The 14,045-nt window shown below is 37.4% G+C and overlaps 1 protein-coding gene across 1 annotated transcript; it reads left to right on the forward strand.

Annotated features, from left to right (window-relative positions):
* Nucleotides 1–2,679: 2,679 nt before the first annotated feature.
* On the forward strand, nt 2,680–6,132 carry LOC107094007 (vasopressin V2 receptor-like). Its single transcript, XM_015389399.1, has 2 exons — nt 2,680–3,571; nt 5,633–6,132. Exons 1-2 carry the CDS (start codon nt 2,731–2,733, stop codon nt 5,848–5,850), a joined length of 1,059 nt encoding a protein of 352 aa, XP_015244885.1. The 5' UTR covers nt 2,680–2,730; the 3' UTR covers nt 5,851–6,132.
* The last annotated feature ends 7,913 nt before the right edge of the window (nt 6,133–14,045 follow it).

The raw sequence follows: 14,045 nt of genomic DNA on the forward strand, positions 1-14,045 counted from the left end.
TTTTTTCCAGGAACAATGTTTAGAAGCTCGATATAACTGATGACCTCTAAAATGTACGGATTATGCACATTGAGATTAGATCTTTTTTAGGGATCTTTCTCTGTTTTGGAAACTCTTTAAAAGTCACAGATTTTCTTTTATTCTCAAGGTCTGTTTGTCTAGAACCTCATAAATGCATATGTTTTCTCTTTTCACTTATATGGGGGTAGTGTTGGTCTAGTGGGTTAGAGCAGTGCTCTTCTGCTCTGAGAACGTTGCAAGTACCTGGTTCGATCCCCGCAGCCTGCACTCTGGCTCCCTGAGCAACAACCTTAACCCCACACTGCTCCCCGGCAGCCCACTGCTCCCCAAGGGGATGGGTTAAATGCAGAGAGTGAATTTCCCAATTTGTGGGGAAATAAAAGGATTTACATCATTCTACCCATCACATTTTGGTTTTTGGCGTCATGAAAGAATGAGCGGTTTAGAAATCGAGAAAATTTAACTATACCAAATGTATAAAGCACACCTAGCAGTCTGCCAAAAACATTGTTTTAAACATTCATATAAACAGAATAAAATCAACAAAGCTAACAATTTGTCATTTAATTCATCTGTATTTAGGATAAATCATATTAATTGAAAGGGAAAAAGCTCCAGACATTCATATTAAGATATTCAAGGTGTGTTCAGTAACTGAAAAAAGCGACAAAATGAGGCATTGTCATAATCTAAGAGTAGGAAGCCAATTTTAGCATCATAGTGTTTTATTATTGTGGAACATGCAGAGAAACACACTCTTATTTAACATCCATATTTCATGGAAAAACATCTAGAAAAATATACAAAAACTTCAGGTATTAAAAAAAAAAGATATTGTAGTCTGGAAAAATCTGAATTTTATGAAAAGTCAGGAATGCTACCTTTAACAGTCTGTGACATATGGTACCTTCTCTGAAATAATTTCCTATTTTGGAGGGGAGTTGCAAACTTTAACAACATTTTTATGGTTTCTCCTAAACTACCCCAATGGACACAGCTTGAATTAGGCTTTTTTAACCAATAGGCTCTGTGTTATATGTTTGTGAAGACTCAGAAAAGTTTGAATAGATCAAGAATTTTTTTAATCAAGGTTTACAAACTTGCACATGAGGAGAAAATTTAAATTTACTCACAAAATGTGTGATGAAGCAAATCCTTAGATCATTTGAAGTAAAACGTTTTGACATGTTGCTGCACGTTCTTTAGTTTTTGGTGATGAAAGGTCTCCAACATTGCTTTACAAACCTCAGAGATGAAAAAGATAGGAACTTAAATCATCATTGTGGGCGACTTCTTAGGTATGCATAAAGAACAGTGCATTGCAAAACAATTTATGACCATCTTTTTCACAGTTTTAAACCTTAAAACTACAACACTTAAATTGTATTGTGATTTGAACAACTCAAAGTATTGCATTATGGTAATGTGGAATGTAAACGATAAAAAGTTTTCAGTGTTTTAGAAATACGACTGTTGAAGGTTTGGGGAAGCTTACATAAGGTCCTTTACTCTGACATTTGCCCTCAATGTCACCCCTTTGATGTAGCTTTTCTCTATAGGCCCTGGAGTTTATTTTTAAGCAAATTAGTGAGGAAACATTATCGGACCAAAACACGGAGGGAGAAAGATTAAGAGAAGCTTAAGGCAGGTTTAGATTAGATTAGATTAGATGAGCTTTATTGATCTCACAGCGGAGAAATTCACTGGTCACATATTGGCATAGTAATTAAAGAAGATGCAAACAAGGAGGAAAAGGTGCATTAGGAATAAAAATAAAAAATAAAAATAAAAAAGAAATAAACAAATTAAAAATACAAGGGAGTAACACAGATAACAGATATTTGAGGTGACATGTACAATCAGGATGGCTTATATACAGGTGGATTGACTTTTACATTAAAGTGTAGTAGGTAAGGAACAATGGTGAGGTAGTGGTATGACTATTATATTCACATAAAATATAATATAACATAAAAAGGTCATAACACAATTTAGTTTTTTATGTTCTCTTGAAGATCTGGCCATTTAGCATGGTGTTGGAAGCATCATGCTGTGGGGACAGATTATGTTAGCAGGCAAAGGGAGAATAAATGAAATACCTACAGAAGCTTTAAAATACTAGAGGCTGGCAAAGAGCTTAACCTTTACTTCCACCAAAACAACCCAAATGTACATCTAGTGCTATAATGGAAATTCTGAAATTTAAAGGATATTCCTGTTTTTGACCATTTCAGGCTAGAAGTTATTTTGCCTTTTTTCTCTCAGTATTCTGAGAAATTGTCTTATTTCATCCTTTCTAGTTAAGTGTTGGAAACACATCATTATTTTTACTATGGCACACAGTTTTCTTTTCATTGTATGTAAACCATAAGCATAAAGAAAATCTAAGTAAATATACTCAACGTGTGTAGCAGTGACCTAATAAGTGGGAGCTCCACCCAGAGTTATTCATGTATAAGAACTGGGGGAATAGCAGAGGAGACCAAACAAGACTTCAACCTCAGTAGAGCCTCATCTTAAGATAAGTTATAAAGGCGGAGGATTTTTTATTTATTTTTTTTTCAGGTATTATGGACGAAATAGTAGAATTTAATGTAGATAAGTCAATTTAGAAAAGTTTTTATTGTTTTTTTTTTATATATATATATATTAAATGGAAACATTTGTAGTTTTTTTGCAGACAGATTAATTTCTAAGTTTGAATGCACAATGCGTGCGCTAAATAACAGCGTGGATTCCCAGGATGTTCCGCGCGACGAGGGTCTGGCCCGGGTGGAAATCGCCCTGCTCGGTGTGATCTTCCTGACTGCCGCCATCCTCAACAGCCTCCTGCTGCTGCTCCTCTGGAGGCAGCGCAAGCAGATGTCCCGCATGCGCGTCTTCGTCTTCCACCTGTGCCTGGCGGACCTGGTGGTCGCCTTTTTCCAGGTGTGCCCCCAGCTAATGTGGGACATCACGGACCGGTTCGTGGGACCGGACCTTCTGTGCCGACTTGTGAAATACCTGCAAGTCCTGGGCATGTTTTCCTCCACTTATATGATCGTGGTGATGACGCTGGACAGATACCAAGCCATCTGCAACCCGATGGTGAAGTTTCAGCGGGCGCGCACCAGAGTGAACGTCCCCGTGTGCGTGGCGTGGGGAGTTTCTTTGGTGGGCAGCTTGCCGCAGGTTTTTATTTTCTCCCAAGTGGAGATCTCACCCGGTGTGTTTGATTGCTGGGCGGAATTCATCCAGCCGTGGGGGCTGCAGACTTACATCACATGGACCACTCTGGTTATTTTCATCCTGCCAGTTTCTACAGTTGTTTTCTGCCAGGTGCGCATCTGCAGAGCCATTCAGACCAACCTGTCCAAGAAGCCTCATAAGCAGGGATTAACCGTAGGTCTCCCCCTGCCATCCAGAGCCAGCGGAGCGGCTGGGATGTCTAAAGCCAGGGTGAAGACACTGAAGATGACAGTGGTCATTGTGTTGGCTTACATTATCTGCTGGGCTCCTTTTTTCACCGTCCAGCTGTGGTCCGCCTGGGACGCACATGCGCCTACAGAGAGTAAGTTACATACAACATCTGGTTTCTCTCTCCTTCTGTTTCTCACTGTATGAATGTAGCCTTAAACACAAGCTGATTTGGGTTCCAATTCTATTCAAAATCTATTAAAATATGTATTTGGGTTTCATGCAAGGTGATAAAAACATATAGCCAATCACTTGATTGGTATTTATTTTAATTTGGTATAATTAGTATATTACATTAGTATTTAAAACTATAAAAAATAAAGAATTTTATCATTTGTTTTCATTGTAAAAAAAAAACCCAAAAAAACAATTTACCTGTTTTTTTCTTCATAAAGAATTAAATGGTAAACATGGTTTGATAATTTGTTTTCATTGTGTGTTAAAATCAAAATATGTAGCTGTTTTTTGTATTGGTAGTATTATTTCTTTTTTACTAATAGAGCCTACAGCCAGAGATTATATTAGAAAAGAATTTCAATTATTGCTTAAGTAATATCTTGAGAAAATGCATTAAATAAATAAAAAAAAATTAGTCAAAATTAATTTCTAATTGTTTATAACTTACAGCATACACAATTACATAAATGAAAACTGTAAAATTGTATATAATTATTTCATTATGCTTTTAAATCTTTCATATTTCCATGTGCTGCAGGATATTATAACCTAATTAAAATGCCAGAAAAAAATAAAAACAAAACATCTGTCAGCAAAACTAGATCAATCATCTCCTGCAACAAATGAATATAACATTTAAAAATGGATAAATAAATGCATTCTCCTACATAAAATGTAAAAGTCCTTCATGTATCTATTTTCATGTTGAATGATTTGGTTATATACATTTTTTAAACAACTGTTGTATCAAATAGTAGTGTTTAGTAAGTTAAAGAGTAGAACAGGAAATGTGGCTCCAATTGTCACTCGGTGATTAGTGGGCTGCCTATAAATTATGAAGCTGCAAGGACAAGAACATAGACGATGAGAGCAGAGTTACATGCCAATTCAACCTGGAAAGACTCACCCAGAGAAAAGCTGCAATTAGAAATGTTTTATTCAATTAAATTAAATGCATTTATACAAGGAAACACAGTCAGATTGTTCAAAAATGTTTCTGTCTTAGGACATTAGGAAAACCAGCTGATTGTGAGGGTTTATTAACTGTCTACAATCCTGCACACCAAGCATGCATGTAGCGACAGTGGAGAGGAAAACTTCCTTTTAACAGGAAGAATCCTTTAGCAGAACCAGGCTCAGTGTGAGCAGTAGTCTTCCCCTGGGCCCTGGACACTGGTGGTGGAATAAGCCAGAGGGTGTGTTAGACTGAGAATGAGGGAGGGGATGGGGTGAAGGTGGGTGAAAGTTTGCATGCGTGTAGGAGAGAGAAGCTAAGCCAGGAGCTAAATGAATGGATCTTGCAAAATGATTGGCTTGGAAGAAGGAGCACCCCCTGAGTAGATTGGCTGGAGCTGAACAAAGGACACAGGTGGTTCAGGTTCACATTATCTGGACAAGATTGTGTACTTATTGCTGTAAAGTTTCTTTTATGTCACCTTTTTACATCAAATTGAATAATCTTTAGTCTTACATGGATATAAAAACTGACATTTATTCAAGGACAATTATTTCAGTGGTTTATTTTAATGATTTAATTTCCTATTTTAATACTTAAAAGTGGAATTCATTCAGTGTTAAATTTGCATTATCACTTTGCTGCTGATAGATGAGAAATTACCAGAGAGAGAGGGCTATTCTTTTTTTATTCAATTCTATTACAAATATTCACTAATATTTTTTGCTTGTTTACAGTTGGTGTAGCTATTCCTTTGAAATAAAATCCTTGATTGAATAAAAAATTAGATAATTTTAAATTTCATAAAGATTTTCTGTAAATATTACTAGCTTTTTCATTCAGGATCTATATTCTCTGTTAGAGGTCAAGCAAACTGAGGTTAGCAGGTTTATGCCCTAAGCCAAAGTTTAGTTTGCTCTATAAGTAAATTATTTAGTATGTTTTTTTTTTTCAATAAGGAAAACCTTGCTTTCAGATTTTCCTGCAAAAACCCATTACATGTTTTCATTTATGCCCTTGCAGCTGCAATTTTCACCATCCTGATGCTGCTGGCCAGCCTGAACAGCTGTGCCAATCCCTGCATCTACCTGCTATTCTGTGGGGAGTTTCCAAGGAGGCTGGTGAAGCTCCTGTGTCCACGGCCACTTTCTATTGGTAAGGACCCAATGCATGAGGAAGCCACTCTTCTCAGCACTTTGTATATGAGCTTTAAAAGTGCCTCAGACTCAAAGGGATTATAGTATTCTGCCATAAACAAAGGACGAACGTGGAGATAAAGTAAAGAAGATCTTACTCTTCAAAGGCCTCCCATAGACTGACTACAGTGAAAACTTTTTGTAACATAATGGACTATTTCTCAAACCTGAATGGGACTGGACTTGCTTCTTATTCTCAGCTGCACAGTGTTTAACATTTTTTTTTATACGAAGGTTAGTTAAAATTGCTACAATTACAAAAAAATAAAGCCATAGTCCCTTGAGTTAGATTCAGATTGTTAAATCATTTGCTAGATTTGTGTTTCATTTTTGACGTTTTTATACATGAAAAAGTAAAGAGCTAAAGTCTTGTATTTGAAAGGTTTGATGTCTTGAATAAACATAAACAGTTTTGTACATGTTTGTTGTGATAAAATTAAGTAGACTGAACAAGTTAGAAATAAAAATATCAGAGCCATGGTTTCTGATTTTTTTTTCTTGGGTCATTTAAAAGTAAAAGAATAATAATATAAACATTTAATGTAATTTATAGGGTGTTGCACTGCTCTGCCTAAGTGTGTCTTTCTCTTGACCTAATTCAATTTTCAAAATTTAATAATGAACGTTGTGGATTTTATGGGGATAATGACAGAACAACAAAAAGTACTGCAGAAATGTAAAAAGTAGATGAATTTGTGATTAGTTTTATGAAACACACACACAAACAAAACTGTGGTAGCAGCATCATGTTGTGGGATGCTCTTCTTTCAGCTTGGATAGGAGTGCTGGCCAGACTTGATGAGAAGATGTGTGGATCTAAAACAGGGCAATCCAGGATCAAGGTTAAACCTTTTGACAATATTCCCAAACAGTCAGCCTGCACTTGACTAGGTAGCTGTTTTCCTATAAATCCTAGCCTGGTGTACACAGCCAGTGTAATAGAATAGAGGTCAACTTTATTGTCATTACATTATCACAATTACAAAACAACAAAATGTAGTTTGCATCTATCCAGAAGTGCTATACAGGCAATCAATATTTATTTACATGTGCACAGACACTATGTATGTATTGACTATAAATGCCTTATAAATATATTTTAGGGCTGCAACTAATGATTATTTTGAAAATCAATTAATAAGTCAATTATTTTTTCAATGAATTGATTATTAATGAAATAGTAAAAGGTTCTTGAAAGATTTATTTTTACGAAACTAAACCAGCTGAAACTAAAATGTTTCAACTTGAGGAGTTCTGAATGGAACATATTGAGAGACGAAAAAGTTTTTTTGTTTTTTTTTTAAATCTTAAAGGAATAGTACACCCAAAACATGATTAGCCTTCATTTTCTACTCACCCCCATGCTGAACAACACTCTGGAGTACTTTTTTGATATCTCAAATGCATCTGGAGATCTGGGAGGCTTCTTGCTGTCTGCTGACATTCAAGTAATGGAGGTCTATGGTGCCCGAGGCAGAAAGGTCCATAAAAGTCCACAAAAAACGTGTCAATATTCCTCCTTACTGCTCGTCCAATGTATTCCAAGTGTCCTGAGTGGGTAGCATCCAGAATTTACTCGAAACGAAGTCATTTAGAATGTTTTTAGAGCATAAACAGTAGTGTATAGGATTTCCTGAAAGCGCGCACATGCGCGCTCACGACGCTACGGAAGCCGGCAGACCAAACCAGCGCATTCAGCTCAGCAAAGAACTCATGCTCTTCCTCAACACTGAAGTCCTCAGACATTTTTCTTTCGTTGTTTCTTTCTTTGCACAGGTAAACAGCACATTTCTTCTTCTACGCTTGCATTATTGGCAGAGCAGACGCTGAATGCGCACTTTCATCTGGTTTGGTCTGCCGGCTTCCGTAGCGTCGTGAGCGCGCATGTGCGCGCTTTCAGGAAATCCTATACACTACTGTTTATGCTCTAAAAACATTCTAAATGACTTCGTTTCGAGTAAATTCTGGATGCTACCCACTCAGGACACTTGGAATACATTGGACGAGCAGAATGGAGGAATATTGACACGTTTTTTGTGGACTTTTATGGACCTTTCTGTCTCGGTCACCATAGACCTCCATTATTTGAATGTCAGCAGACAGCAAGAAGCCTCCCAGATCTCCAGATGCATTTGAGATATCAAAAAAGTACTCCAGAGTGTTGTTCAGCATGGGGATGAGTAGAAAATGAAGGCTAATCATGTTTTGGGTGTACTATTCCTTTAAATGAAACATGTTTATTTATTTATTTTACAATTTTGGTATACGGTAATTGCTGCTCTACGTGGGTTGCTCTGTCACCTAAAGGCATGTTTTAAAGTATCTATACTTCAGGTAATCGATTATCAAATTAGTTGACGGTTATTTCAATAATCGATTAATCACGATTAATCCGATGAATTCTGTTGCACACTTTTCTTGCTAATTTCAAATGAATCCCACACAATAAATTGTTTCTTACAACTTGGATTTACAAGTAAGGACACCGAAAATGTATTATTAGTTTCTACTGATATTTCTTTTAATGTGTTTCTTGTTTAAGGAATAGAAATGGGGCTATTAGCTATCAGTGTTTACAATAGCTGCTTTTATCCCAGCTATGTCGTTCACTCCATCCATCCAATCATTATCTGACATGCTTGTCCCGAGTGGGGTCGTAAGGGGCGCTGGTGCATATCTCCAGCTGTCTATGGGCGAGAGGCTGGGTACACCCTGGACAGGTCGTCAGTCCATCGCAGGGCAACACAGAGACAAATAGAACAAACAACCATTCACGCGCACACATCCACACCTAAGGAGAATTTAGACAAGTCAATTAACCTAAAAGTCATGTTTTTGGACTGTGGGAGGAAGCCGGAGTACCCGGAGAGAACCAACACATGCTCAGGGAGAACATGCAAACTCCATGCAGAAAGACCCCAGGCTGGGAATCGAACCCAGAACCTTCTTGCTGCAAGGCTCAACAGCCTCTCGTTCAATCCATTGTTGCGATTCGGAAACTAGTTCTCCACACCACTAGTTGGCAACAATGTCATGGGTTGTTTTTATCTTTTAAAGAAGATGTGATTTCCAGCAGGAATCATGATTGTTGATTTACTGCAAAAGGAATGAGGAAGGAGAGATATCAGGTTATATTTGAGTTTTTGAAACAGAACAAAATTGTATAACGGGGTATAGTTTTTTGCCATGTGGTTCACACTCCTTACCAGTTGGTGGCGGTAATGCTCACTTAACGTTTTGCCAACCGCTATAACAAATTTCAAGAAGAGGAAGCAGGAATTGGGCATGTTTTTGTTTTCCTTTGGTTTCCAAATCAATGGCTGTCCAATTGTGCTTCACAGTATCCTCCTCACACATTGGTTCCTCTATAAAAGCGTGGTTGTTGTCCTCTTTTTTGGCCCACGGTTTGCTCCTTCTGCGTGGGGCCTTAAAGCCTCTCGGATGGACTGTTTGGACCATGAACTGGGCCTGTTCCCGTTAGAAGAGCTGAGACTTTTAGCTCCATGGGTAAAGTGAGCATAGAGACCCGGCTGCAGGTGGTGAGCCTCAGCCAGCAGGGACTCTCACAGGCCAAGATAGCCAGACAGACGGGCGTCTCCAAGAGCGCCATCCAGGCTTTGCTGCAGAAACACAGGAAGACGGGCACCGTGGAGGACCAGAAGCGCAGCGGCCGACCGCGCAAGCTGAGCGGAGCGGACGAGCGGCACATCAAGCTCATCTGCCTACAGAACAAGAAGATGTCCAGCAGCGACATCACTTCCGAGCTGGCGGTGACGAGCGGGACCCTGGTGGACCCGTCCACCGTCAGGAGGAGCCTGGCCAGGAACGGCCTGAGCAGGAGGCGAGGGGACAGAAGTAAAGCCTGCCTGACTTCTGAAAACAGAAAGAAGGAAAACCACAAAAAAGGGGACGATAAACTTGAAGGGGAGCTCTCTGATGATGAGTCCGGATCAGAGATAACAGACTGTCGTAAAGTTACAGAGGAAGGAATCAGAGAAGAGAGTAAGAAAGCTTCAAGTACAAGTGAAGCATAGCAGCCTCATTGCAGGCTTAATCAGGCAATATTTGCTAAATAAGTCATTATCAGCTGATTATTTCAGCACTTTAAGAGGTCAAACTGAACTTGTTGGAACAAACAAAAAAAGAAAAAGTTTCAAATATTTAATATTAGCTTATATTTATAGTGTGTATCCGTTTTTTATGCCAAAAAGTGTCAGTCAGTCTGATGCAAGCACTAGACTGCAAAAATCAACTGTGAAGAAAACAATTAGTGCCTGGGGAAACCTGTTCATTGTTTTTATTGATCCAAGCAGAAAACATCTGTTTCAGCAGACTAGAATGACCAAGATTAGAATAAGCCAAAACCTTTTTGAACTGTTTATAAAAGGAAAGTGTTGGTTACACCTAATCAGACCATGCTGATCAGCCCAAAAATCATCTTCTGCTGATAGTTACTTTAAATGGATTTGTTTAATTTAAGAATGGGACTTCAATCTAATGAAGAGTTTATGGAGATGGTATCAATATCATAAAGAAAACATGAAATTGTGGCCAAAAAAAATTGATTGACCTACATTTTCCTCACACTTATTTTCCCTTTCTCTGTTAATGGGGATCCCACTATCTGCTTTTAGCTTTAGAATCATGGCCCTTTAAGATTTACCTAAAACATAGGGAGATAATATGATATGCTAAAAGCCTGTCCAAATGGCTGCATATAATATTGGCAAGCAGAGTTTGTCTCAGCATATTGTGATTAACTGGGTATTTATTGCAAGCAATTTTGCACACATTAAAGTTAAAATTATGATTTGATTTATTATATATCTCTGCAAACATGCCTTCATAGCTTTAGGGCTGAATGGTCTGAATATAGGATGAAACTTGCAAAAGGATTTTCAGTAATAGATTAGTAGGTTTCTGAAATACAAATAAAGGCTTTTCTACAGATGATTGAACATTGTACTGATAACTGTTAAGATGCTAATGTCTTTGTGCAAATGTAAATAAAAAACTATATTTTTTAGAGATGATATCCTTTGATCATTGCTTTATCTTTTTGGAGATATGAAATTCTGAAAAATAAAATGCCGACTGGGGGGAAGCCAGTTTTTCTAAGTTCAGATTAGAGGAGGGGCCCAAAGCCAACCCCTCCATCTGTCAACCTATGGTCAAGATTTTTTGTTTTAATACTTGTGGGGCACTATATATGTTTTATATTTAAGTTGCATAAAATATTGTTCTAGAATTTTTTCTTATTCATATTTACTATGTTAAGATCAAGATTAAAACCTTCCTATTTAGTAAACCTATAGTAAGAGTGGCTCATGTTATCCTGAGCTATCTCTATCTTTATGCTGCTATTGGCCTAGGCTGCTGGAGGACAAAAATTGCACTTTTCAGCATTCTGCTATGTTACTTCGAAATCTAAGTTTATATTCTCTCTCCTTTTTTTAGATCATTTTATCTACATCAGCTGTCCTGGTGTCAATAATTCCTTGTCATAGATGGGTGACGTAGTTATTGGCTCAGCTTTTACTGCAACTAACTCTATGTCATTTTTTTCATCCTTTTTGACATGAAAACAGACCTAGAGCTTAACTGTGGATCAGTGGATATGATCCGTGATCCATAAGTACCTCAAACTATGCTGAGAGCTGATGAAATGTAGCTTATTTAAGTTTAAAATGATGGAGATATTTTTGGTTTTTACATAGTATTGTTTACATTTACATTGTCAAAACACATTAGAACCTTAGCAGATTCAACACACACACACTTTCTACATATGTGATCTGAAGTATGAAAAAGACCAATGTGAAGACCAATAAATCCTATTATGTTAGTTTGCACTCTTAACTCAAGTAAAAAGTATGCGGCGTTCCCCCCTTAAGATGGGGACAAAGACCTAGATTGTATGTGGTATCTGCCGCTCACAGACTGCCAGTCTGGGTCACTGAGCAAAGACCCTTAACCCCACACTGCTCCCCGGGCGCCACACAATGGCAGCCCACTGCTCCCCAAGGGTTAAATGCAGAGTTGTTATTATTTTATGTGATAGGAAAACACAAACAAAAATTTGTGAAATTAAATCTGTGAAATTCAAAATAGAAAAAAAGATGTGGTGTGTATGTATTTTGCCCCAGAGTTAATACTTTCAACACAAACTGTTAGTCAGTCTAGTTAACTTCTAGTCTAAAAAAAAACGAAAAAGAAAAAAAACAGCGGCTGCTGGAGCCACTAAACAAGGGTATAACAAAAGCTAATTTTACTGGTGAAATAATACATGACAAATTACTCAAGTGGTACAACAAATGCATTTCTGTGATTAGTAATCACAAGATATCTCTTCTCCCACTCACAGAGACTCATTAGACTACTTCTAATGTGCCTGCATCAATGTGTATCCACCACAGCTGCAAGAACACCAAAATCACATCATGTGCACACATGAAAGCTTTGGACAAAAAAGGGATATGGTGACCTTTCTGTACGATTAAAAAGGACCTTCTACCAGCTTCTTTAAAAGCATCACTATATTAATGTATCCTGGCTTTATAAACATACAGACACATGCGGTGAGTCAGGTTTATTTCAATGTGTTCTGAGTACGAGTCTGGATTGTGATCAACACTCTGGAAAGAAACATGAAAAACAAACCGTGGTCTCTGCTTGTAACTGAGAGTTTATTTTTACCCAATGGTGCAATAAATGATGCGGAAAAACAAGCAGAGGTCTTTTATGGAACCCGGCAACTGATCTGCTCAGAAAAACACCCGGCTTCAAGATTCCTATATGAATAAAAAAAGGACACAAATAGGATTAACAGGAACATCACAGAAGATACAATACACTGTTTTCGTATTGCCTCATGTTATAAGTGCACCTTTTAATGAGTTTTATGAGGCTTTTCCGTGGTTGAATAACACAATGTAATGCATTAATGTAAATTGTGAGGAAAATTACACATAATTTCCAATTGCCTGTTTTTTTTCCCTACATTTTTAAAATAAAAATATTGTGTAGATCTAAATTGATCCTCCCTAATTCTAAACCCAGCTGTTTCGTCTAGGGTTCTCTCCAGCAGCTGAGATGATAGGCCTAGGCTGCTGGAGGACAAAAATTACACTTTTCCACACTCTGCTACGTTACTTCGACATCTAAGTTTATATTCTCTCTCCTTTTTTTTATAACTGTATCATCTGGACTCCTGGTTGAAGACATCAGCTGTTCTGGTGTCAACAATTTCTTGTCATAGATAGGAAGACATAGTTATTGGCTCAGCTTTTACTGCAACTAACTCTATGTGCATTTTTTTTATCCTTTTTGGCATGAAAACAGACCTCGAGCTTAACTGTGGATCCGTGGATATGATCCATGATCCATAAATACCTCAAACTATGCTGATAGCTGATGAAATGTAGCTTATTTAAGTTTAAAATGGAGATAATTTTGGTTTTTACATTGTATTGTTTACATTTACACTGTCAAAACACTTTAGAGCCTTAGCAGATTCAACACACACACACTTTCTACATATGTGATCTGAAGTATGAAAAAGACACCAATGTCATAAGCAGAAAATCCCATCATGTTAGTTTGAACTCTTAACTCAAGTAAAGAGTATGCAGTGAAGAGAAGGGACAAAGACCTAGATCGTATATGGTATCTTCACAAATGATTTACCATCAGTTTTGTGTAAAGCGGCTTACACAATGCAATACAATGGCTTTTCCATTATCGACTAACACAATGTAATGTGTTAATTTGAATCGGGAGGAAAATTATACATAATTTCAACTGCTTGTTTTTTTCCCCTACATTTTAAAAATAAGAATATGGTTTAGTTCTAAATTGAAGGCTTAATTTGCAGCTTAATGTTTGCCATCTTTTTTTGACTATTGAGGCAGTCACTTTAGCATCCTGTGAATGTTGTAATGACATCCAAAGGTTTATGAGGACTTCTTTCATGCTGTGGTTCACATTCAGGAATTTGAATGTCACCCACTTCAAGTTTTAAATACTCAAACATCCAGAAAACACATGGGCAATTTACCCAAACCATTTCAAAGTTGTGTACTTATTTGAAAACCACCGTGTAAGAGATTTTCTGTACTGAAATTATGCACACACAAACTGTAGACTTCTAGTTTTATTGTTCAAGAAAGATGAACGAGAGAAAAACATGCAAAGTGTTCCTCTAATCTGAGTTGCTGATATCTGGGTGATGATTAAATGAG

This window comes from Cyprinodon variegatus, unplaced genomic scaffold (assembly GCF_000732505.1).
Source record: "Cyprinodon variegatus isolate N-32 unplaced genomic scaffold, C_variegatus-1.0 Scaffold457, whole genome shotgun sequence".
Lineage (NCBI taxonomy): Eukaryota > Metazoa > Chordata > Actinopteri > Cyprinodontiformes > Cyprinodontidae > Cyprinodon > Cyprinodon variegatus.

Excerpts from the sequence above, each read along its gene's own strand:
- LOC107094007 (XM_015389399.1), top strand. The coding sequence starts at position 2,731 with ATGCGTGCGCTAAATAACAGCGTGGATTCCCAGGATGTTCCGCGCGAC. Across the intron at positions 3,572-5,632 it reads CGCACATGCGCCTACAGAGA|CTGCAATTTTCACCATCCTG; the intron begins GTAAGTTACATA and ends ATGCCCTTGCAG.